This window comes from Homalodisca vitripennis, chromosome 5, assembly GCF_021130785.1.
Source record: "Homalodisca vitripennis isolate AUS2020 chromosome 5, UT_GWSS_2.1, whole genome shotgun sequence".
In the NCBI taxonomy this organism is placed as follows: Eukaryota; Metazoa; Arthropoda; class Insecta; order Hemiptera; family Cicadellidae; genus Homalodisca; species Homalodisca vitripennis.
Window position 1 is genome coordinate 95816845 of NC_060211.1, and position 25640 is coordinate 95842484.

The 25640-nt window shown below is 33.9% G+C and overlaps 1 protein-coding gene across 2 annotated transcripts in view; it reads left to right on the forward strand.

Annotated features, from left to right (window-relative positions):
• The window catches only part of LOC124362550 (polyamine-transporting ATPase 13A3-like), a 79987-nt gene extending 55624 nt beyond the window's left edge, over positions 1 to 24363 (forward strand). For both annotated transcript variants that reach the window (XM_046817165.1, XM_046817166.1), the window contains exons 13-21: positions 2145 to 2298; positions 2413 to 2658; positions 4205 to 4368; positions 8101 to 8258; positions 8787 to 8977; positions 13904 to 14369; positions 15719 to 16084; positions 21160 to 21341; positions 23155 to 24363. In XM_046817165.1, the coding sequence (XP_046673121.1) occupies positions 2145 to 2298; positions 2413 to 2658; positions 4205 to 4368; positions 8101 to 8258; positions 8787 to 8977; positions 13904 to 14369; positions 15719 to 16084; positions 21160 to 21341; positions 23155 to 23369 (2142 nt within the window). In that variant the 3' untranslated portion in view covers positions 23370 to 24363. The remainder of the gene's footprint in view (positions 1 to 2144; positions 2299 to 2412; positions 2659 to 4204; positions 4369 to 8100; positions 8259 to 8786; positions 8978 to 13903; positions 14370 to 15718; positions 16085 to 21159; positions 21342 to 23154) is intronic.
• The last annotated feature ends 1277 nt before the right edge of the window (positions 24364 to 25640 follow it).

Here is a 25640-nt window from a genome sequence, read left to right on the forward strand (position 1 = left end):
AAATCGAAACTCCAATTTTTGTTATTTAACCCTATAAGTGGCGGTCATTTGTGGTCTCAGTGGCAGGCCGTTTTTGGGTAAATTGCCTAGATCATTAAACTTATTTTTAGAAAATATTATCTAAGTGATAACCTAGCAACATTATATATTTTTGTTTTCCTTATGAACTATAGAATAAGAATAAATATAATATTTGGTGCCTTACCATTATTTTCAGATTAATATCATTGTAGATGTGTAAAAAATCTTTTTTAGAAAAAATAAGTTTTAAGTTCTACTGTCCGTCACTTTGAAACTACTGGAGCTACAAAATAATGTCAAATTTACAGAATATACACAATTTTATTCTAAACAAATTACTTCCTATACATTTTTTTCTATTTACAAGAACAAAAAAGTTAGATGGGAAAAACTAAATCTATGTATAAACTGGTTTTTTTACTCCCGAGTCACTAGAAGGGGCTTGTCTTTTCCTCCCAGTAGTGTAGGGCCTATAATAGTATAATAGTGGCTTAGTTTGTCATAGCACAGTATATTTCGTAAATATAAAACAGGAATTGTCTTATCGCAAACCCCTCCCCATCCTCAGACAGAGGTCAAAGTCGAGCGATCTAGTAGATAACGTGACTACAGATTCTCGCCGCCCGTTCAGCGTTGCACCGCATTCTTGTACTTTTCGTGCCGAAGTGTCTGTCGAGTGCGTCGCTTTGTTGTACTTCCGTGTTTTACTGTGTGTGTAATAGATTATGATGGGTGACACTATGAGAATTAGGGATTTACCCAGGAGCGAACAGGGGGCCATTCGTTTTTTACAAGATCATGACTAGTTGCCTACATCTAAAATATGCGTTGCGGTCGGCAGTTGCTGCTGAAGGCGGAAATCCACTAGACTCACTCATCCTTGATATTGCTGCTTTCTGGGCGTCACATGAAACCCATTAACAAGTAATAATCATTGTAAGTTTGTAATTGAAGAGTTGCTTTTTCGTTCTATAATGTTTTTTTTTCTATAAATTTATTTGTTTGTGTTCCTCATACTGGTGTAGTCGGTATAATCCCAAAGTACCCCAACATTTTCCATGACGAACGAATAACCTAAACATTTACCGGTAACACAAACAACGCGATAAACAATAATATACTGACAATAACAGTACGCAAAGTCGCCAAACAAAACAGTGACGAGACGAGTAGACAGCTGTTCTCTCGTCTGCCGCCAGGTCAAACGAAAACCGTCGGAATCGTTTAAGCCAGCAAACATTAATAACATGAATACACACTATACTATATGATATGTATAGGAAATTTCATGGAAAATACGATAGTTCAAACTAGGCCTAAAAATAATGGACGGTTGCGGAGCAACGGCCTTAAATGTGAAGCGATGGCTGTGACGGCGCTTGCCACTTCGCTGCGGCGTAAATCATACGTCTCAGACGGCGCTTGCCACTTAGAGGGTTAAAAATATATTAGTTTCGCCATAAAATATATATATATAAATAGTTTTTATTTGCTAAAACAAAATCGGCTATATTTAAATTCACACTATTTAGAAACATTCTTGCAGTTGCTAAGCAACCAACTTTTATTATACGTCTGGATATAGACTACATGGTCTGGTAACAAAAGAACCACATGTTTAGAAAGAGTTGCTCTTTTCAGTGATGTTATTTCATTTTCAAAAACCAAACATTCTCTTTGGTGTGATAGTTCAAAATATAGAATTATTTTACCCTTCTCTCAATTTTGTAGCTGGCACTAACTATGCAACTACTTTAAAAGTTGCTAAAATCAATTAATAAGATTTATCGGGAATTTCAGTACATTTTTGGAATAGTTCATTGAACTCATTGAAAACAATGAGATATAATGAGGGTTAAAGTCTCGTTTGGTGGTTGAATACGTTGTAGAAGTGGAAATGACATAGTGACTCAAAATTAGTTGCTGGCAAATAGGAGGGTTGATCATGAATTATTAAACACATGTGATTTTTAAGTTTATTTTAGCTGTTTTTTAGTTTGGAACAAATAGGCCAAGATTTTTACACCTTGTAAGATTGACAGATTAGTAGCATCATGTATTTTAATTTACTACTTGTTCAAGGCCTCATTTTCTTGAATTGAAGACTTATTTAACATTTACAGAGTGGTCAAGAAATAGGAATCATTCGACAGTTTCCGTTTTCATCAAGTTTGCAGAGAATGAGCGTGATAGCGAGGCAACTCAATGGGTCTCACTTTACAATCTTCTGTAAAGGATCCCCGGAAATGATTCAAGGTCTCTGTAGGCCTGACACAGGTGAGCAAAATACTCGTATGTGAATCCAATACTGAACTTCATAATATCAACAATTTTGGAATTGAAAGTTCAGAATTTTTTAGAATTGTATTTATAGTAGAATTTAATTACCAGTTCCAGCCGACTTCAGTAGACAGCTAGAGGAATACACACAAGAGGGATATCGGGTCCTGGGTATCGCATATCGTGACCTGCCCCCTCGCATCAGTTATCCTAAGATGCAACGGTTGACACGGGAAGAGGTGGAGGCTGATCTATACTTTCTTGGACTGGTTGTGCTGGAGAACCGGCTGAAACCTCAGACCACTGGTGTGATTGACATCCTTCGAGCTGCTCACATTCGCACAGTCATGGTAACAGGTGGGTGTATATCCATTCTATAGAAATGATTATTTGGAGGTATGAGCCAATTCAAATTTTGAATTCTTCCCTAGCATTTCACAATTACCGTTAAATTTAATTATTCCCATTCATTTTATCTGTTGGTGATATCAGAAGTAATTACTTATTATTCCTTTGAAGACCAGCCGAGACTATATATTGCCGTTAGATAACTATGTGTAAAAGAGCAATAGACTGACTATATTTTATAGTCGATCGATAACCATGCAAAAAATACCAGCCAGATATATATATATATATGTAGTCGATATGATGACGTTTTTTTAAAATTACGCTTAAATCGTGTTTTTTTAATGGTTCAAACTTTATAGTACCTCATCATTCTTACCTGTGTTGGGAGCATGGACTGAGAAATTTCTAGCTTTTAAAACCAAGATCTGGTGTTCACGGGCTCTTATACTATAAAGTTATTCTTATAAAAAGGGATTTATTCCAAATATTTTTACACCTAAAATGTTTTAGTTCTTTTTTTCTTGAGCTTAAGATACAGATTTTTGCAAAATCTTAGAAAATCACCATTTTACCTCGGGTTTTTAGACATACTTTGCTCATAAATGAACAAAATTCTTTCCCGAGCATGAATGTTTAACCCTTTGTCTGGTCTTCAAAGGATTAATTTAACCAGTCATGATTTCCGGTGGAGTGTTATTTATGTAAATGTATGTGAGACATAGATTTGTTATAAAATTCAATAGTATGCAGGTTTTCAAATCAAACAAATAGTATTTTAGGATAATCAAAAGCACTTTGGTATTGTGCTGAAAGATTCTTTGTTGTTGTGCACGAGGGAACTTTTTATGGAGTTTGAAGCAACTTTTCTAAGAAATGGAATGAGATATAAATCAAGTCACAAAGGCTTATGTCCAGTAAAACGAAACTGTATTTTCTTTTTCCCCTTATTTTTATGTGACTCTTCAGTGTTTAATATGCAATTAAATTTTACTTTAGATATCACCAATAAGGTAAGGTTTGAATCACGGCTTTTTTAATGAATTGAATTGAAAAACTTATTAATATTTGAACTAAATTAGATAGCATTTCCTCATCATTTACTTAAATACACAAAGATACATAAACTTATCCTATATCTTAAATTGGAATTGTAATGGGACTGTAGTTTTGACCCATAGGTAAAGTGTGGTAATCGGTTGTTAACAATAATCAACAATTTCCCAATGAATCATTTGTATCTTCATGCAAGTGAATTCCCCGGCAGCAAATAAAAATGTTACATTTCAAATTTTTTAATTTATTTTTAAATATTACATAATTAATAAATCAGTTATGGGTTTTTAGCTCTATCATTTCAGTATTTTTTCCCAATAAAACAAAATTGTATTTGAAGCACTGATTTTAAATTGAATTCCTCAAACTAAACCCAATAAGCAATAATTTGCGTAGTAAGTAACTGTATTAGAGTAAGGTCAGCCATAATTAACTAGGAGCAGTGAACTGTGTAGAATCATATCATAGTTAGCCCATATTGTCTGAACTGTGTCCGTAGGTGACAATGTCTTGACAGCGTTGAGTGTAGCGAGGGATTGTGGTATAATTCCGCCTGGCCAGAGAGTGATCACCGTCAATGCCACAACCCCCCACAATGGCTTTCCTCCCCAGCTCTACTATATTCAGTCCCAGCAGCACGTTACGTCCCCCACGGACACTTTGGTAATAAAACAACTTTTATTGACTCGTAAAATTTTCAAAATGTAAAATAATTCTACTTAGTGTATTTATTTTTTAAAATTATAAGCACATAATACATTTTTTAGTTTTCAAACAAGGAAATTGGTACCACAAGTCAGAACACCAAGTACCATTGAGAAGATTGTAGCAAATTACCAAACTTAAAAGCTACCAAATGATATCGGCTTTCAAAGTAAGACTGTACCAAATGTAGAAAAAGAATCTGTTTGGAATCTAATTCGATTAATGCGCCAACAACTCTACAGCAGCAATTTTTAAGTTAGGGATATAACTCACAATTCTCTTTTAACATAAATACCACTTGTAAACCAATAATTACTACATATCACTTGGTAAACCATAAAAACACTGATGACAATTTCAAATTTTTATCTTACACAATTCTTAGAAAACTGAATTTTGAGTTAAAACTATACTTATCAGTCAACATTTTCTTTATTATGTAGCATACTGAACTTAATCGTCTGAGTTCAGAAAAATGTACCTTAAACTGTGCGTTTTAAACCAAATAGAGAGTTGGTGGATCAAACTATTTTGAAAGACAACTTTTAATTTGTTGATGAGGTTTTAATCTTTGATGTGTATCATCTGGATGACGAACTCAATGAAAATTTATTGAAAGTATTCCACAATCAGCTGAATGAAATGTAGATTCTGATTCTTTCTGTGATTATGAATATGTTAGTGATGTAGTGGATGATACTGAAGATCTTTTTCAGTTATTTTTACTCAATATACATATGTAACAGTGTAGATCATTCCTACTCTGTTGTATGACATGTTGGGGGAAAACTTTTTAATTTTCAAAGTTAGATAAGATTTTTTTTTTATTATTAGATTATTAATTGACTTTATTTATATGTTTTGTTTGTGCACCCAGTATTTTTTTATTGACTAATTTATTCAAAATAAATTTTTTTATAGTTTATGGAGAGATAATTTTGCTTATGTAAAAAAGTGAAAAAGGTATGCTAAATTATATAAAAGCTTGCAATAACCTTCAAAATTGCCTTGGTCCTTTTAATTTACTGAAAATAGGATGGCATTAAAAGGGTTAAAAGTGCTGGAAAGGCCATGGAATACTGTCTTACAATTCATGGAATACTGTCTCTTTCAGCCATTCCAACTATATGACATCTAAGCAAAACAAACAAGATTATAGTACTTTTACTATATCATGCATAGTCAAATGTTATAGAAATTAAATCTGCTAAGTGATAAAAAGCATTTTTTTTTTTTTCAACAATTTTTATTCAGGGAATAACTAATAAATTGGTAGTTTTTAAAAGTATTGCACCTTTTAAAACACTAGAATTTTTAGCTCATCAACAAGGATGTGAAAATTAAGCTTTTGTATCTCATTTGGGTCTTAAGAACAGCTCCATGGCATGTTGTGTCTTAAGAGAGAACGCTAGTCAACTGCTGGCCATGCATCTAACACTGGCTCTGCTTTTAACATTAGAGTAAATTTTAAAACTGTGTTATAAATAGTAACTCGTCTCAAACCCATAAATATTTCACTTCAGAAAATTATAACTAGATGTCTTAGTGTTAGTGAATTGTAAAAAATACAATATCTGTTATATTTGTGCACTCGATGTGGTACACGTTGCTGTGCATTTCCTTATTATGTTTTTATTATTTACCTCTTGGTGATTTCTTGAATTTGATCCTGCGCTTAAATAAATACCTCACACTATCGTGTACTCTGTCAGGCGCACAATTGCTTAATTTCTAAGGTAAATTTGTTTTGTTAAGTATTCCTTGGAATTAAAAAACGTAATAAAATAATTGTTTTTGTGCAAAATTGCGAAGCCTACATATTTTCCTCGTTGTACTTATATATTTGATTTTTTTTAAATATTACGGTTTTTTACCATTATTATTGAAAAATTCAACAGCAAATAAAAAAAACAGAACAAATTTGTTTTCGTATACGTATAAATGTAACTTGTGGACTTTTAATGTATTATTGAAATCCTGAATATGTTAACCCTTATAACGTCACAGACGCCGTATGGCGCATAGACAAACTATCTCCAAACGGCAAAGACGCAGTACGGCGCATCGACACAAAACTGCGTCTATAGCAAATTTAAGTTCCTTTTAAATCCGATCAATGTCACTAACGGTATGCGTCAACCATGTGTGTGGATTATTGACCTATGTCAAGCGTCAAAATATAGCTGTCGCGTTACATTGTTTGAAACAATAGACGCGGTGTCTAGACACTCTCCCCGCCACACGGCACAGACGCCATACAGCGCGTGCGCTTTTGTTTGCAGTTTGGCTTCAGGTAGTGCGTGTCTAACCATCGCTGAGTCGGTTTCCTTCGTCGTGTTTTCTGTTTATATGGTTTTTATTTATTTGTTAAAAGTATTGATATCTTAGTTTTAGTATTCATTTAGTGTTTTTAGTGTCATTTTAGTGTTTAGTGTCACCTATTTAGTGTTCAGGTACTTTGGGATTCTACCGACCACACCAGTATGAAGAACACAAAAATATAAATTTATAGCTAAACAAACATGATAGAACGAAAAAAACAACTCTTTAATTACAAAATTACAAACTTACAAGCATTTCCAGGCATTGTGATCGGTATTGTTGTCGCTGTTATCTTATCTTTCTCGAGAATCCCGATTACGACAGGCCACGCGGCATCACATGATTTGCACGGTACATAATTGCCTTTCCATTACAATTCAATTTATATTTCTGATCAGATCCTCTAGAATTTGATATTTTACTGATAGGTACTATCTCGAGGGATGTTTTTCTGTCGTTGACATCAGCGAGAAGGCATGGCACTCGCATTTTGGGTGGCGGAGTATGATCAAGAATAAAAACAAGTTTTGAGTGATTTTTTCAATAAAGAGTTTAGTTTTAGTTTGATCATATTTGTTTTTATTGAATTTTTGTGTTTGGAGAAATGTAGAGGTAAAACACGGAAGTACAACAAAGCCACGCATCATCTGAACGGGTGGCGAGACTCTGCAATCACGTTATCTACTAGACCGCTCAACTTTGACCTCTGTCTGAGGATGGGGAGGGGTTTGCGATAAGACAATTCCTGTTTTATATTGACGAAATATTGTTCTACGCTAATCTAGTAATCAGTAGAAGCAAAATGTCAAATAACGATTCATGTCTGGGTGTGGTCGGTATAATTCCAAAGTACCGTGTTCATTATTAGTGATAAATAACATGTCTCGTAACATTGACGATCCTGAGTACAGTGACTTTATAATTTTAAAATTTTTACTTTTTTATACTTACCATAATTATAGAAAGTAAAAATAAAAATGAACGTTACACATTAAATTTTTTTTTTTTATATATTGTGCCGTTTGCTGGAAGTCGTGAAAAGATATACTGACGTTATAAGGGTTAAGCAAGTAAAATTAACATGTGTTGTTCACACCAAAATGATTTTGTTTCCTTTTCAGTGATATATTATAAATGAGTGATACCATTTTAATAATTTGGAGTTGTGAGATATCTTTTCATACACAAGTCTTAAAAATACACTGAAACTTGTCCTAAAGCCTAGGGTATGTTGAAATTTTACTCCTTCAAGTTTGGATGCTACTGTTAGGATAGCCAAGAAACTCATACTCGTATTGTCTATGAGGAACTTTCCTAGTAAGTAATGTTGGAATCAAGGAATTTATATAGTAAATCTTATGTTGATAGACAATCTACAATGAGAGTCAGATGACTGGGACAGTAAGTCTTATGAGCATAGACACCATTGACTCTGGCAATGTTACTCTCAACAACAACATCCCCAACGGGTCGGCACACAACAGCATCATGACTGATCTGGAGATGCCTGTGGACAACACTATCTGGTAAGTTTAATATACTTTACGTCCTTTTAATTTTCTGGAATCTGTGCAAAGTACAAATATCAAATTCAGTAAAATTTTACTAATTTACTTGACTCATGTACATTCCGGATATTGCGTAACACGCTTACATCTGTTGCACAGCATACACCACCAAGAACATGATTCAATTAAATACATCCCTTTTACTTGTATACATTAAATTACATTTTACCAGCTTCTTCTTATTGGAAATTAAATGCTTAATATATGATAAAACACTCCAATATCTTTTGTAGAATTTAAGAAATCATATCTATCTTTAATAGAAAAAGTTGGGGGGAATTCAAATTGTTGAAACTCTTGCACTAACCATTTTGATATAAAATAAAAATAAAAATTTGTCATTTATTGGAGTGTTTGATTATATATTAAGCATACATTAAATTAATTTATACATTTCATGTATTTTACATTATTTGTATTACTAATATTATAATAAATCCTTTAATTTTTGTTTTTAAAACTTACATAAATAATTATATTTTTCAGTGATCGTAACGACGTGTCATCTATAACTAATTACAGTCTAGCACTGACTGGGACTACGTGGAGTATTATCCGTACTCACTTTCCAGAGTTGATTCCCCGTATTGCGACCAGGGGTGCTGTCTTTTCTCGCATGTCTCCGGATCAGAAGCAGCAGCTGATACAATCGTTACAATCTCTTGGATATTATGTTGGTAAGAAACATAGTTTGTAGGCCCAATAAACGTTACAAAACTTATATTCCATAACACCATTCTAAAGTTGTAAAATTGTAGTTGAATAAAAATAGCTCTTATATTTGGGAATATAGCAGAATCCCTAAATTATAAGAAACAAATGCTGAAAATAAAATAAAAATGGTTTTGCCATAGAAATACTAAAATTGGTGTTTAATCCTAGAAGTGCCATACACATTTTTTTTAGTGCCAGATTATTTCAGGGCTAGTAACAGTCTTTTAAAATGATTATCGAAACCTTAACCAATGTTAATGTAATTTATCATTATCCTTTGCTCCTGTTTCTAGACATTTTCTACCAATGGACATCTACGTTATACATTTTGTTATTGATTAATTATTTTCAACTATTTTGTGATTGGTTAGACTTTCAGCATTGTACATTTCAAAATAAAGATGTCTTTTTTTGTGTTTTTGCATCGCCATTAGCCATTTTGTGTTTATGTCTTTTCAAGTGCAGTTACATTTTCGTGGTTTGCTGAAAACAATAGAATTACCTTCAACAAGTGATTTAGTGATTGTACCAGTCATCGAAAAGTGTAATGGGTGTTCACTTAATGGATGTTTTTTTGTTTTTACCAGCAGTGCGGGTAGAAAATTTTAACGTGATTTGGAAGTAAAAAGGATTGATGCAAAATTAGTGCCTCTGCTTATGACCAACAACTGAAAAGAATGTTGAGTTGAATCATGCATACTTTTAAAGAACAGTTTAATTTCCTTTTGAAGAGCATGAGTTTTGAGTCATGGTGTTATTTTTATGATCCGTAAACAAATCAACAGTCAAACATCAAGCATCATTGTCATCATATCATCAAGACAGTGCTTATTTGCTTTTTTATGCAAAGGGTGTAATCCATCCAGAGTTTTTTCCATTATTAATGACTTTTATCAAGGTCATTATCAGGAAATTCGAAGAAGATTTCTTCATAGTGTTCATAAAAAATAAACGATTTATCGCAATCAGAGAACTGGTTTTTCCACAGTAACAACACACAGCCATCTCTGTCAGTTAGTTTTTGGTAAAATATGACATACTACCATTGTTATAGCTTCTAACACAACTGACATAGCTGCATGTAATTTTTCGTATTTCCACTTTGGGAAAGGGATATAAGCTATAAGGACTCAAATTTGACAACATTGATGATCTTAAGAAAAAAACAGGGAAGAGCTGTCAGCTATTATTAAAGATGAATGTAAAAAATGTTTAACAACGTAATTACGAAAGGGGCAATTGAATAATTTATAATGGAGAATATTTTGATTGAGGCTAGGTTATTTTATGCAAAAAATGAAATATATAACTTTTCAAAAATAATTCCAGTTTTTCAAAAGAGGCCCCTCTTAAAGGTACCCACTCCCTCTTACATGTCCTGTAACACGTTAGCTGCCAACCCCGAAAAATACGTTTTAGTGCTAAAGCACCAAATTTTTTAAAAGATAAATTGTTGTAAACCTTTTGTTATTTTTCTCTTCTTTGGTTACTAATAAACATGATTTTATGATTTATGTATATTTATTACGTTTTATAAAAGCGTCGTGCACATTGGCTCGACAGAGCTTTTTACAAGGCGCTATATTACATAAATCATTTGCCGTCGGGCCTATACGCCCGACCTTTCTCCCCCCTGACCCACTGCCTTTTCCACATAGCTGAGTGCCAATTGACGCGCTTTGTTACTGGAATCCTACATTGTGTTTTTTTTTATAAGTAATGTTTCGATAGTTGTGTGCGTGTATACTATTGATCGGTAAAAATGAGTGGCGATAATCTTCTTACGGATGAAATCGAACGTATGATTGAGAATCCGTCTTCCCCGGGTGATTTGTTTGCCGAAATAAGTGATGATGACAGTGTGGAGTCAATGGTGGTTAGTGATATACCGGATGACACTGATAGCGACCTAGACTTTATTCCTGGTACTGATTCAGAATATTACTCTGATGACAATCAAGAATCAAACGTGGAACTTAATTCTTGATGCTAATGGAACAGTTACAGATATCACAGGTACTTCTTTTATTTCTACAATCGCCAAGGACAATGATTTGGGCTGGGAAATGTTTGAGGGTAAGCAGATAACGTTTCAGTTCACTCAGACAACAAAATTTAATTTTTGTTTACCGAACAACAGAAAACCAATAGATTTTTTTTTCGTCATTACTTGACAGATGAAGTAGTTGAACTTATGGTTGTAGAAACTAATCATAATGCAAATGAAGTAATTTCAAAGCTGCGACTAAGTCGTAAGAGTAGGCTAAAAGACTGGAAAAATACCAATCATGGGGAAATGAAACAATTTATTGGCCTTCTTTTATATATGGGTTTTAGGAGGACTTCCAAGAATCAGTGATTATTGGTCAAAAAACCCTTTGTATAAATTCTCAGTTGCCCGAAAAAATAATGAGTAGAAACAGGTTTCAGTTACTCCTTACATTTCTGGCATTTTAACGGTAATGAAAACCCTCAAAAGAGATGGGAGAGTTGATAAAAATAAAACCTCTGCTTCTAGCACTAAACAATTTATTCTTCACTTTGAAAGTTAGCAGAGCAAGATTTAGTTATTGATGAAAATATGGTGCCGTTTCGTGGTAGACTAGGGTTCCGGCAGTATACTCCTGGAATGGCCCACAAGTATGGGATAAAAATAATTCAAGCTGTGTGATAAAATTGGGTTTATACTTATGCAGTAAAAGTATACATGGGGAAAGGTACTGTAGAAGTGACAAAAGACAGATCTGTTGCGACTAAAGTGCTACTGGAACTCATGACAAACTTTTTTAAATAAAGGCCACAAGTTATATACGGACAACTACAACACATCAGTAGAATTGGCTAATGCTTTTTGTTGTCAAATAAAACACATCTTGCTGGTACCGTGAGAAAAAGTCATAAAGGCCTACCAAAAAAACCTTTTAAAAACAAAAACTTAGTAAAGGTGAAATGGTTTGTTACGAAAATAAAGATGGTGTAGTTGTTACCAAGTGGAAAGACAAAAGGGAGGTACACATGCTTTCCACATTCCATAGGCCGGAGTACGTTGTGTCCTTGACCAAAAAAAAGTTGGTGGGCCAAATGTAATGAAGCCATTAGTCATCGTTGACTACAATAAGGCAAAGGTTGGGATAGACGTATCCGATCAAATGTCATCATATAACACTGCAGTACAGAAGACAAATGCGTTGGTTCCACAAACTAGCTGAAGAACTTCTTCTTGGAACTGCAGTGGTAAATAGTTTGGTTGGCCTACAATAATTTTTCTTAACCACACTACATCTCATAATAAAAAAAACAAAACTTAGTCTCTATCACTAAGTTCAGAGAGGAATTGGCCTGTTCCTTGATGAACGTGCAGGAAGAGTCCACGCATTCCAAATGTGACCACTACAGGGCACCACTACCTGACGTCATCTGCTTTTGTTGGTGGAGGAGTACAAAAACGCCGACAAAGAAAGGTGTGCAAGTTTGTGCTACAAAAATGTATCAGAGGAAAAAGGACGTAAGGTAGCAAGAAATTTGACACAAGTAACTACGTTTTGCAGTGAATGTCCCGAAAAAACCATTTTTGTGTGAAACATGCTTCAAAATTATACACAAATAGTATATCTTCATTCATCTGTTGTATAGGGTAATTTTGTATTACTTATTTTTCTTTACTTATAAGAATTGAATTATTTGAATAGTAAGGAAAGCAAAAAATATGAAAATAAGTAAGATACAACCTTTTATTTACTACATTTACTTTTTTGTGAAGCTTATAAAATAAATCTCTTTTTACTGTAAAATAAACAAATCACATATTTTATTCTTCCTGGTAGCAATAATAAGGTTAAAACCTTATTATTTTATATTCTAACACCTATAAAAATAGCCGGTCGAGCAATGTGGCCCAACAAAAATGGCCAATGTAGCAATCTCATTCATATCACTAATAACGAAAATAAACACAACAAACAACGTTCTGTTAATAGCTGAACTCTTCATAGTTCAATCAGTTTCAGTTAAAGTCGTCAGGGTGCAGCACAGGCACGAAGGTAATCAAAATGGTGGGTACCGTCATTGTTATGCTGTCGGGCCACTTTACCCGATGTGCAATCTCTTAAAGACGTAGAGCGTCGGTCCATTTGGCCCGACGTGGCAGCTAACGTGTTAATTAAAATTTGAGACATTTGGGTGTTGTTTGTTTGCCATCTAGGAAGTTTCATATCTGGCTGTTTTATGCCTTCTAGTTGAATCTACACTGGGTACAAAAAAAAAAACCAATGTTTCACTTGCTGAGATATTGTGGTGCAAGGGTAGATCGATAGGTCTAGTTTCCTTTTCCATCCTCTTTCCTTTAGTTAAAATGTGAGAGTAGTTTGTTTGTTTGTTAACCCTGTAAGGTTTATAATTTGGAAAAAAATATCAATATCACTTGACCATAGTTAGTAACCAGAAATTTATCATGATTATGTAATGAATTATAATACTGTATATATACCTGAGTATCTTATTAAATACTGAAAGGAGTGGTACATTTCCTATCATGATAAGCATGCAAGCTTTAAATGTAGAGAATTTATATATAAAAATCATAATTTTTATAAGAAAAACTATTTAACTATATTTTTAGTTGTCTGGGAAAAATAATGATATATTATTGGTATTGTATATTGTTTAGGTGATTGATATCAATTAATAAACATTTGAATCTTCACAGAAGCCACCGAACCTCTTCTACTACCAGAACTTACCTCTCCTGTCATTCCCTAAGTCCAGAATCCATGTATGTACCTTCACTTTGTGCTATTTATAGTGTCATTGTAGTTTTTTGTATTACCTAATCCCACTATAAACTATGCACTTAAATTGTTGTCACCACTCATTGCTCTCATGTGTTCTAGCAATGTGCGGTGATGGAGCCAATGATTGCGGGGCCCTGAAAGCTGCTCACGCAGGTATTTCCCTGTCAGAGGCGGAGTCATCTGTGGCTTCTCCCTTCACATCCAGAGACCCGAACATCGAGTGTATCGTCAAGGTTATCCGTGAGGGTAGAGCGGCTTTGGTCACCTCGTTCGGTATCTTCAAGTACATGGCTGCCTACAGCCTGACTCAGTTTATCTCCGTGATGATTCTCTATTCCATAGACAGCAACCTGAGTGACAAACAATACCTCTACATTGACCTGTTTGTGATCACCACTTTCGCTTTCCTGCTGGGTCGGACCGAGGCGTACGGGGGACCCCTAGTGTCACTGCCTCCCCAGACTTCGCTCATGTCTCTCGCTCCCATCGTCTCCCTCATCGGACAAATGGCTATTGTTGTAATACTCCAGTTCATCAGCTTCTTTTCTGTACAACAGTTTGACTGGTGAGTGTGTTAATTATTTTATATTTTTTGCATAACTGTCACAAAAATATATTTTAGTACTTTGAAAACAAACTAAGAAAAATAATTGATTTATTATTAAAAATAATAATTATCTATACTATTATATACAAATTAATTGGTGCCTATCTACCAAATCAATTGTTCTCAAATTTTACGTGGAAATTCTTAGGGTCCTTGGTAAACATATAGGCTTATTCTTATTTCAAAAATCCATCCAGGCTACGCCCCAATGGTATTAAAAATTCCTTTAACACTCAATTATCTATTATATGGACCTGTCTTAATTAGCAGATAGTAGATGTGTTTTTAACTACCTGTCAAAGTCAATAAGGTGAGAGTAAATGTTTGTTGTTATTCATCTGTTAAAGTCAGTTACACTTTACAAATGTCATGTTATGTGCAGAAGCATTTGTTCATCTGGTTTGTTTTTATTGGGGTTTTAAACTACAGTAAAATTCTATTGTTTATTATACCATAACTGAAAAGAAAAGCTAAGAACTTCAACATTCTTCACAGTAGCTTTAAATACATTATTTGTTACAAAATATCATGAAATATTGGAGAGAAATTTTAGAAGTGATTTATAAAAAACAGTTTCACTCTCCTACTTCAGGACCCCATCTTAAACTGAAATCTAAAATGGATCAAGGTACTGGAATATTTTTTAGTGACTATCACTTACCTCAGGATTGTTTGGAATGTAATTTTAAAAGAGTATGCTTCTGATATCCCTGTTTTTTTCCAAAATGATATCGCTTGTGAAGTAAGTGCTAGTATGAATAAAATCTGAAAATAAAGTCTGAAACTTATAAACAGTATAAACACAAAATTTAACTTCTTCAATTCAACAACCTCCCTACAGTCCTAACATATCTCTATGTGATTTACTGGGTGCTTTTAAAATTGAAGGTTTCTCTAAAATGGAAAATATTGAAGGACATAGTATAAATCAGGCAAAATGTGACAAGCATTCTGCTAGCATTTTGAAAAATGAATTGTGGAAGTGTGAGAATCATTGGATGCTGGTTTTGGACTGGTGTACTTTGAAAGGGACCAGGTTGTAGTTAGTGTCAAGTGACTTGCCTAAAATCGAGGTCAAATAGTTTTTAGACATACGTTAAGAGTATATAATTTTGTTAACACCTTGACTAATCGTGACACATGCACTCAATTAATGGTGATGTTTGCAACAATTCTATACAATGATTTACCATTAATATTGAATTTGAAACAAAGGCAAGTATGTACCTATTTTGAGAGTATAATTTTTTTATATCTAGTTCTTAGTTTTACATATATATAATTTTGATAAAATACAATGTTTTCAGGTTTGTGCCGTTCAATTCATCAAACCCAGCGGAATCACCAGCTGGCTACGAAAATTATGCACTGTTTTCAATATCCAGTATGCAGTACGTTATTTTGGCAGTGGTGTTCTCCAAGGGTGCTCCGTATCGTCTACCGCTGTACAAGAACTGGAGTTTGCTAATCACTGTTACTGCCATCACAGTATTCACATTCTATCTGATCCTCGGACCTGCCCAGTGGTTTCGGGACCAGTTTGAACTCATTATTCCTCCAGCTATGGACTTTAGGGTGATATGCGTTATTCTGTGTGGTGTCAACTTTATTTTGGCTGGCATTCATGAGTTTTTCATATGTGATTACCTTATCTTCTACAAACTGAGAGCAAGGTGGGTAATTATATGTTTAAATGGTTAAACTAAATAAAAACCTGACTTAAAAATACTACATTCCTAGATTAAGCTTTTCAATCATTATAAGTGCATTTAAATTATTTGCTGTGTGACCCAATTTTGGAAGCTGCACAAATTACATTTCATTTTTCTCAAATAAAACAGGTCTTGTAGCCAATTAATTAAAAGATAACATTGTAAAATGAAAATCTTCAATCAGTTTCTTTGATGTAATTTTGTAGTAAATTGTTATGTAGTACCAAATTAGCAAAGAGCTTATTAAGCTGTATTCTTCAATAATAAAATGAAATGCCTGTGAGAAACTACTCTTATAGTTAAAAGATATACTCATATTGTGATTACACTGTTTTTATTGTAAAACAAAATATTGTAGTAGTGTTTTATTTTCAACCATAAATGAACTAAGGATAGCCTACAACTGTGATGGGTTTAGATTTTCTTCCACAAAAAGCTCCATTACAACTTTCTCAAGTCTGAACTCAGACCGGACTGTGTCACCATCAGCAATAATGCAAGCCCGAGTTCAGGCCAGGCAGTAATTTTTTGTTTGAAGCTGCTCTTAATTCATAATACTGATTTTTTAAATGTTGTGTTGTGTTTAGCAAGTCGTAGGACTAATATTACTCTTTGGCTCTGTGATTGCTAGCAAAATAAATTTTTACAAAACTTGTGTGACAGCTGATTTAACATAGTTATCAGAAAGTTGACGTAAGATCTACATTGTTTAAGTTTGTTTATATTGTGTTTTACTGTGAAATAACTCATTTTAGTTTTAACATTTTATCAAATTAGTTTTTAGTATGCAATTTATTTTACACATGAGTGAATTTTTGAATCCAAAAACAAGAAAACTTTGCATTGATACATTATATAATACCAATTCTAAGATGAAAATTTAGATTATTTTGAGAATTTAGAACTCATTAGTAGGCCAAAGAATAATAGAACAGTGGTTTTGAAAATCAAAGTGAGTTTATTGGTGATTCTGGGTAGTTTGTGGATGATGAAGATTCTGATCCTGATTTTGAAGTTACTTGTATTACTGACAATGCAAGTTATTATTTTGATTCCGATAATTTACACTTTGATTCATTCATCCTTTCTACTAGTGGTGTACAACAAAGTACAAACAAGCCTAAGAGATCTATGAAATCCTATTAATAAGGTTGAAACTAGGTATCAGTATCAGGTGGCCTAATGTATCAGTAGAAACTGACAGTAAACCTAATGATTCAGTGGAAATTATGTTGACAGTAGGCTTAGTTATAATTGTCAGGTGGTAAATTACATTAGTGTAGCAAATAGGCTCAAGCCTCAAAGGAATAAAAAGAAATCAAAACTTACTTATGAAAAATATGGTAGGAAATCGGATGACGAACAACCAAGCCTTCCTGTGTTCAGTACTTTAGTCGCATCAAAGGTGCTATTAATAAAATCGCCACTCTGTTTTATATTTTTCAATTTTGTTATTTGAAAGGTTGATAAAACTGAGACCAATAAATATGCTAAAATCATTTTTGACAAACTAAGAAGCAATAATGGAGAAATAGAGAAGAGATCAGTATTTTGGTAACATGAACAACCGTAAAAATACACAAGGTTTATATATTTTTTTTTAATTCTTCACATTTATGTTGTCTCCAAAAGAAGAAAACACATTCTACGCACAAAATGGAAAGATACTAGACATGTGCTAACTTTATCTTCTGTTCATAAAACACTTCATCTGAGGTGATGGTAAGGAGAAAACTGAGTTCTGTACCAAAAACAAAGCCTGATCTTATAATAGATACAACAAAAATAGATGGAAAAAGTAAGTTATTTTTTTCTGTATATGGTTTTTATATCAAACGCACTTATTCTTTACTGTTCTTCTAAGTTTGCACAACTGAGAAAGAAAAGCCCCTTATTAAAATTTATCATTTTTATTGGGAAAACAGTTGAAAAAGGGAAGATACCTCTACCAAGAACAATAAGGCCAATGGGACAGGTCCAAAGTCACCAGACTTGCTGACATAAATGTCCTTGAAAATCCCTCCCCTCCCTCTGACTGATTAAAAAGCCTATCTGACACAAGAAACAATAACTTAATTTTTCCACAAATTAAATAAAAAAAACCTTTAAAATGGTTGGGACATCATGCGTAAACATTATTAAAAGCCTGGGACTAAGTGTTAACACGTTCACGACGACGGCAATTTTACGTGTTGTTACATATTGAGCATTCATATATAACACAAAATCTTCAAAATAGGCGTAAACGTTGTTTTCCATAAAACCATTCTATAATGCATAAATAATGCATTTTTAGGTTTGAAAAACAATGATAGAATGTATATGAATAAGTTAAAACCAGTGTGTCACCGGTGGCACACGACGCCTATACATTGCCCTTCGCTTCAATGGGCGTCGTGTGTCACCGGTGACACACTGTTTTACTGAACCTAACCTACTCTATGCTACGATCAGCTGGCGGGTGGCGAGCCACATCACTACTTTCCCGCGTTTTTACTTGTTTGTTGTTCTCTTCCGCGCAATCATCAAGCTAACCTAGTCACTCGCTTGCGGCTGCTCTGTTCTCTTACGTCTTCACGACAGCTTGTGTTCTGTTTATCACAATTAGCTCAGTGCTACTATTGTGGTGTTTTATATTAGTTGTTATTGTGCAATTTGAATCTTTAGCTTGGGAGATGGATCACAGTGACATTGAGAACGCTTTGGACGATTTTGATATAAGTGAACTAAGTGATTTTGAGTACTCAGGAAGCGAATATGTACCTTCGTCTATCTGCTCTGACGACAGCAGGGCAGAATCTGTAGGTGATATGAGTGATATGGAAGATAACCCGCTACCTGTAAGTAATCAACAGCTTGTAAACATTGACATTTGTAGCTAATCCTCAGCCCCCCCCACCAGATTGTAAATAATTTACATGCTGAAAATAATCTACAAAATGATCATCACCCCAATAATAGGCCTCAACGACAAACTGAGATTGTAAGAGTTTGGGGAGAATGCACAGAAACTGTTTAGGCAGTTTTTCCATTTACTGGAATATCTGGCTTACAGCTCAATGTTGATGTTTCTGATCCTATGTTGGTTTTTTGAACAGTTTCTAAATAACGATGTACTGGACCTTATTGTGACGGAAACAAACAAGTTTTGCAGATCAGTTTTTGACCAATAACGATGTAAGCCGAAGGTCTATGATGCGTCACTGCTTCCAGTTGACAGACACCAATAAGGCAGTTCTTAGGTATTGTTATGATAATGGGTATGTGTCCTTTACCCCACATGAGATTATACTGGTCATGTAAAGATATTTACAAAAAAACCTGAATCAAAAATACAATGAACAGGGACAGGTTCGAGAGTATTTTAAAGTGTCTTCATTTTAACAACAATGATGTTGTTGATACAGTTGAACCTAGGCTCTCTAAAATAAAGAGCTAACCAATTTACTGAACACTTTGTTCAAAAACATATATGTTCCTGGGGAAGAAGTCGTCATTGACGAGTCGATGTGCCTTGGAGGGGAAGACTGGTCTTCCGCCAGTATAACCCTCAAAAATCCCATAAATATGGAATAAAACTTTATAAAATATGCACAACATCTGGCTACACACAAAAAGTCCAAAGTATATGCAGAAAAAGTGATGATACGGCCAACGTTGGTCATGCACAAAAAGTTGTAATACATTTTGATGGAAGATTTACTGAATAGTGGCCGTACCTTATTTTGCGATAATTTCTACAACAGTGTTCCTCTTGCTGAACAATTACTAAGCAAGAAAACCTATGTATGTGGAACACTGAGACAATATCGACGAGGTAAATCCCAAAGAGTTGTGTGCTGAAAAAATGAGGAAAGGGAATGTGCATGCGAAAGAGAATGAGTTTTGGGGTTAAAGTAATTAGTTGGAAAGACAAACGAAGAGTTTCTGATGGTGAGCACCTCGTCCAGAAGATGTCGATAACCTTATACCAACAGGAAGGCGCAACCGAAGAGGTGAGGAAGTACGGAAACCATCAGCTGTACTTGCTTATAATGCTGCAAAGAAAGGTGTGGATTATTCTGACCAAATGTCTGCATACTACACACGTCTCTAAGAAAAAGTTACAAAATGGTACAAGAAGGTAGCAATCGAGCTTCTGTTTGGGGTACATGTGTGGTCAACGCTTATGTAATATTCAACGAACATCGGCAGAAAAAAAATAGAAATGTTACATTTCAGAGAATCACTGGTAAAGTCACTTATAGCACCAGCCGCAGCACCTCAGCAACCTGTTCGGAGAGACCATCACAGAACCACAAATTTTTGCATAGACCAGGACCAGCACGATCATCACGAAAACGATGCCTGCGCCGTGCTACGAGAAAATGAGCAGTGAAAGGGGAGCAAAAGAAGCACGAAAAAACTCTAAGCGGGTTGTAACTTATTGCAGTGGGTGCCCAAATGAACCTACCATGTGCCTTGAATGTTACAATGCGAAACATATGTAATTTTATATATCAAACATAAAATGTTGTAGTTGTTTTCTTCATAGTTTTTGTCAACAGTGTGATTGGTTATTTTTAAATACACATTTTTATTAATACTACTGAGACTTTACGTACATTTTTTACCTCCCAACCACAATCACTTTATATATGAGAAAACACCATGCTAACTTTTATTTTAACCGTATTTATTAAAACAAACATTATTTATGATAGGCGTTGAACATAAAACATGGCCTCAAACTCTGGCGTAAGTTAACAATTCATCATAACAACGTATAGCGATAGTGCGTCACCCGTGCCACACTCCGCCCAGTTGTAACCTATAGAGTGCGTCACCGGTGACACACGCCGGCATTCTGAACGAAGCAGCGTGTGTCACCGGTGACGCACGTCGTCGTGAACGTGTTAATGATCTATGACTTCATGGCCATGACTGAAGTACTGGAATGGTAAAGAATAAACAATTAGTATGGTGTTCTAGTTGATTTTGTCTTATTTGCATATTGTTTTTAATATTAGTCAGTGATAAAGTAAATTGAATTTCAGGCGGAAGGAAAAAGGCAGTGTAAAAAAGAAATACATAAGTGTTGAGAAGGAACTAAGATCGTCCCCAGAGTGGCCTCCACTCAGCACAGAACCCCCGTCCGGTGCCGGCCCTGAGCCTCTCGGCCGTCCAGAGCGTTCCCCTGCCACAGTCACCATGTACACCGCTTTTCCCTTCCCACCAGGTATCAAGTTCAACAATTTAACTTTATAATTAATATTGCAGTTCAAGTCAGAGCTCCAAGTTATGTAATAGTCTCTATTACAGAATGAGTTGAAAACTCTTAAGCTCTAAGAGGCAAGGCCAAATTGCTGTGATCATCCTGGGGGTGAAGAATTTATAGAGTTTGTTAAGTACAGTATTTTCCTGTGTGCCAATTTAGAATGTTGAAAATATTTACATCTTTCAATGTAAGGGCATATGATACAATTTTATGTGAAGGTTGACAATTCGACTTTTCTACATTAAATTTTGTGTGCACAAAATGCACACTAAGTAATGTGAGTTTTCAAGTTTTATGCACAGTTTCAGCTTAGTTGCTAGATTGGAGATTTAATTTTTTTTTGTGTCTGAGCTTCTCACTGCTCATGGTAATTTCCAAACTTAGCAGCTTAAGATGGGCAAGTTCAGGAATTGCCACCGGCCTTATGGAGATTCAGAAGTAACATCTTCTGCTGCAGAGAAAAAAGAGAGTTGAGATAGCCATTACCCAACTCGTAATAGACTATATTATCTAAAAATAAAAAAATGATCTCTGATCAACAGGCTTGTATCAGTATCTCTCTAAATAAGTATCATATACATTACATGTCTGAAAGTGGAGAATAACATCGAATTAGGATGGGAATCTTTGTTAACGATTCAGTAGATGTGCAGAATGTGGAGACATGACTGTTTTCTAAGGTGCCCATGTTTATATGTTCATAATTGTTATCTTTAGTTATTTCGATCCTGCTGTGGTGAGCCATCTTCAGTCAAAAAGCCTTGAACTTAAAACGTCAAAAATTTATATTTGTGGCTTAAGATTGCCTCATTTTGTACAATTGTATCTTATAGTTAGAATAGGATAAGACAACATTCTTAGACATTTGGGTGAGGGGTGGTAATCATCTGTTGAAAAGGTTAGTGAATGTGTTACATCCACAAGGCTTAAAGGCTTGTTTTTCATGAATCTCCCTGCTTTTAATTTAATTAAATATTGTTCGAGTTTGGAACACTGACAAGCTATTTTAAAGGTTTCATAAAGGAATCATCTCTGGTTTAAACAATCTTTTTAATATTCTCCTGAAAGTTGTACTCAGTATCAAGGTGGTAGACGCATCTTCAGGCTGACATTGGTCAGTATTCAAAGTCAATCTTTTTGACAAAATTTGTCTATATTCTCCTGGTTTTGATTGGTTTAGGTTTTATGCAAGATGTGTCTGCATCCTCCTGGTACCCATTCACACCGGCCTCATGGAAATGACTAGCTGCTTTAGTCAACAAATGTTAAACCAAACTTCCAAATGGTTTAAAATTCTAGTTTTGTTGTAATATTTGTTGACTGAAGATAACTATCCACAGCAAGGCCAAAATATCTCCAAGATTTTAATTGTGTTAAAAATTTGTCTAAGTACAGGGAAATTAAATTTTAATAATAATAATAATAACTTGAAGTTGCAATCAGGGTTTATAAGGGTGTTTCCATTTTTTTTATTTCTAGAATCATGTAATTTTTTTAACTTGTAAAATTGACATTTAAGGTTTATCAAATTACAGGTTAATTTTAGTTAATTTTTATTGTTAACAGAATGTCTTTAATTGTGGTCCCTTGAAAACCAACCAGTAAACGGACACAAAACTTTGTAGCAGAGCACATTATATTCTCAGTGGTTTGAAGACTTTAGAGAAACCTTCAATTTTTTTGTCTTGTTAAACCTACACTAACTACACTTTATTGTCTCAGTCATAGATGTTTATTTTGAAGAAATATTAATCTGTTAACGATTTTTGACCAGGTACGACATCCACACCAGAGCCGTTTATGTCTACCGGAGATGTGCCCAAGAGAGTGCGTGAGCTTTCTAATGGTGTGGCAACACTGCCTCGCTACTTGCCAAGAGCCGAAAGTCAGTCTTGCCAATCCGTGGTGCAAGTACACCAGTCTGAAGACAGCCTGTCGCGGTATGTCACCCCTCCTGAGTCTCCTCAGCACAATTTTGGATCATCCTGATGTCTGGTCCTTATCTACCAGTATTCATTAGTTAGGGTTGCCAGGTTTTCAGTATCGTAATAGTATTACTGACCAAAGAAGTTCATATACTTATTTTAGTAAACCACTTTTATAAATGGTATCAGAACAGTATTGGACGTGTACATAACATAAAATAGAGCATTGTTTGTCTTTCAGACAATATTTCAAATTTTATGATGTTATACTACTTATTGAACTTTGTGACAATAGGGTATTATTTTGTCTGATTTTAACTTTTTTTATGACTTAACAATTTTATGTTAGTTTACACAAATTGTAATCCTAGGTTAACAAAGTATTTAGTTCTTGTTGAACTTACGTTTATTGGGGCTTATTGAACTGGTGGCTTTACGTTATAGGGAAGAAATATTCCTACTAACTTCCGAATCTTCCCTAGTTATAAACTATTTTTCTCTTAGACAGCATAATTTTGTAGTAATTGGTAAGCTAGTATTTAGCAACACATTTTAAAGGACAATAAAATGTCCTTAATTTTAAAATCAGTAGAGGTCTATAGTTATAATAACTTAGATAGGTCATCTAGATTTATTTATCTGTGATTGATATTTAGATATATTTTTATTGTTATGATCAATATGTACGAAATAACATTGTGAACAGATAGATCTGAAGCTGAAACAGAATTGACCAAATTTTTGAACTAGCACACTGAGCATTTACGCTCATAAAATTAGGAAATATGGTTTATATTATACATAATTAAAGCACAAATTAATAGATTACTGTTATTTTAAGTGTTTATTGAATTAATATTTTGTATTTGTATGTTTTGCCAAATAATAGTAATGAAATCATTTAGGGTTTATATAAAAAGAATAAGTAAAACTGAAGAAATATTTTATATTTGTCTTAAGATTAATGTTCATCTTGCTTCAGTATAAAATGTAAAGTGATTAGATTAAACTTGCCCATACCCAATAACTGTAGCAAATAAATCTATAATTGTGATGAATCAAAACTATATCTACATTTCAGACATTGAGTGCTGGTATTAAGGAAAAGTATAGGAAATGCAAGTTAAAAATACAATAAAAAAATAACATGCAGTCATAGAATAAGAAAGCTATCATCAGTTTCTAGTTTATTCAATACAAAGCAAATAGTCCGAACAAATTCACAGATAAAAATGTAAAAAACTTTTTGACGATTTTTTATAACTTTGAATAATTTTTACTTGAAGAATCTACTTGAAAAACATGGGTTCTTTTGCCATGAATAATATTGATTATTTCATTTCAATTTTATTTAAGGAAAATGATCAAAACCTTTACTTAATCTCACTATAGAGCTGCAGCTAACTGTTTATATTGTTATCAAAATTTAATTTTGATTTGCCTCAAACATTTTGAAAAGAATATAATTTGCCTCAATCTGGAAATATATTTGTCTAAATTAATTTCATTGATAAAGATATACATACTTGTATTACAAATCAGTTAAACATTAATATTATGCATATTTATTATTAGTTTGGTTTTATCCTGTGAGTTTTAGAGTGATTTGATTTATTGGTTTAGTTCTTGTCTGTGAAATTTATTTGAATAAGTGGGTTACCTTTTGTTTGATAGTATACTTCTTTATAAATTATTTTTTATAAGTAACATTTTGTTTATCTTATATCATTAAGTTTTCATTTGTAAACATGAATAAAATGTTTAATCTTTAAGAAAATATCTAATATTAAACTTGTTTAAAACTATAATGGTTTGATAATTTTCTTTACAAGGAAGGTTGTATGGATATATCTATTGTAATTACAGTAGAGTCCCACTAATCTGAACAAGTTGGGGTCCAGCTATTTTTGGATTATGTGATTGCAGGTCTATTGTGTTATAATATTAGCGTATAGTACACCGTGTCCCAAAAAAAACTGAACAACTTTATTAGATTGTAATTATTTTAATAACACACACATATAAAAGAATTTTTTGATTTAAAGTAACACGCATAATCTTAAGTTATTTTGGGTACAACCTTTATTTGTGAACCTCAACATGGTTTCCATTGTTGGCAAAAAAGATAGTCGATTCGGCTATCTAACTCTGCCCACACTCGATGACGCATTTCCTCATTAATTTTGGAAAAGGCCGTGATAATCCTTAGTCTCAATTCTTGAATGTTTAACACTTTAGACTTGAAAACCTGGTCTTTACAAATCCCCAGACAAAAAAATCACATGGTGTTATGTCTGGGGACCGTGGGGGCCAGGCTATGGAACCACCGCGCCCA